The sequence below is a fragment of the Phalaenopsis equestris genome, unplaced genomic scaffold (assembly GCF_001263595.1).
Source record: "Phalaenopsis equestris unplaced genomic scaffold, ASM126359v1 Scaffold188633, whole genome shotgun sequence".
Taxonomy (NCBI): domain Eukaryota; kingdom Viridiplantae; phylum Streptophyta; class Magnoliopsida; order Asparagales; family Orchidaceae; genus Phalaenopsis; species Phalaenopsis equestris.
This window is the reverse complement of record NW_018208582.1, coordinates 1-754: the sequence shown is the minus strand read 5'-3', so window position 1 is coordinate 754 and position 754 is coordinate 1. Positions and strand designations below refer to the sequence as shown.

General features: G+C 42.8%; 1 protein-coding gene across 1 annotated transcript; it reads left to right on the top strand.

Annotated features, from left to right (window-relative positions):
* Positions 1-141: 141 nt before the first annotated feature.
* On the top strand, positions 142-722 carry LOC110034480 (ninja-family protein Os05g0558800-like). Its single transcript, XM_020738738.1, has one exon. The coding sequence runs from the start codon at positions 224-226 to the stop codon at positions 650-652; it is 429 nt and encodes a 142-aa protein (XP_020594397.1). The 5' UTR covers positions 142-223; the 3' UTR covers positions 653-722.
* The last annotated feature ends 32 nt before the right edge of the window (positions 723-754 follow it).

The following is a 754-nucleotide window of genomic DNA, read 5'->3' as shown; positions in this document are numbered from 1 at the left end:
CTTTTCATGCATAGGTAAGGTTGCATATTTATATATGTAAAATTGAAGCTTAGGCGTGCCATTGGTAAGTACGTATAACTTGACTATTTTTGTAAATATTCCTTTATTTTTATTCACATATTGAGGCAAGCATTTCATTTTTTTTCCCCTTAAAACCATTTTAGGAGCCGCCCCTCATAACACAACAGCGGCTTTTTCGTATGATGGAAAGGCGCCAGATTTGATGATTGGGAGTTCCAGATATGTTGGAGAGGCCGTCTCATCCGCTCGACCCGACGAACAAGGAAAGTTGAGAAGCAATTCCACGCAGGCGAACGAAGCAACGAATAAGCCGGCAACCGAAGCTCTTCTGCGCGAAGCGCCGTTTATTAGGCCGGGAATTGCTCCGAATTTAAGATTTGGAGGCTCTGGCTCATACCCAGACCTTCCTTGGGTTACAACCACTGGTCCGGGGCCAAATGGTAAAACCGTATCTGGTGTCACTTACAAATATAATCAAAATCAAATAAAAATTGTCTGTGCTTGCCATGGGACCCACATGTCCCCAGAGGAATTTGTTCAACATGCAAGTTCTGAGGGTCCGAATTCAGAAAATAACCCAAATTTGGCTTCATTTAACACTGCTAATACCCCAAACCCTGCTCAGAGCTAAACTGTAATTAGTTGCTGCAAAAAAAGTAGGTACATTTTGCAATCTATGTCTTTTGGGCCCCCCTTCTGGGGCATTTACATACATACCACGCAATTCCTATGT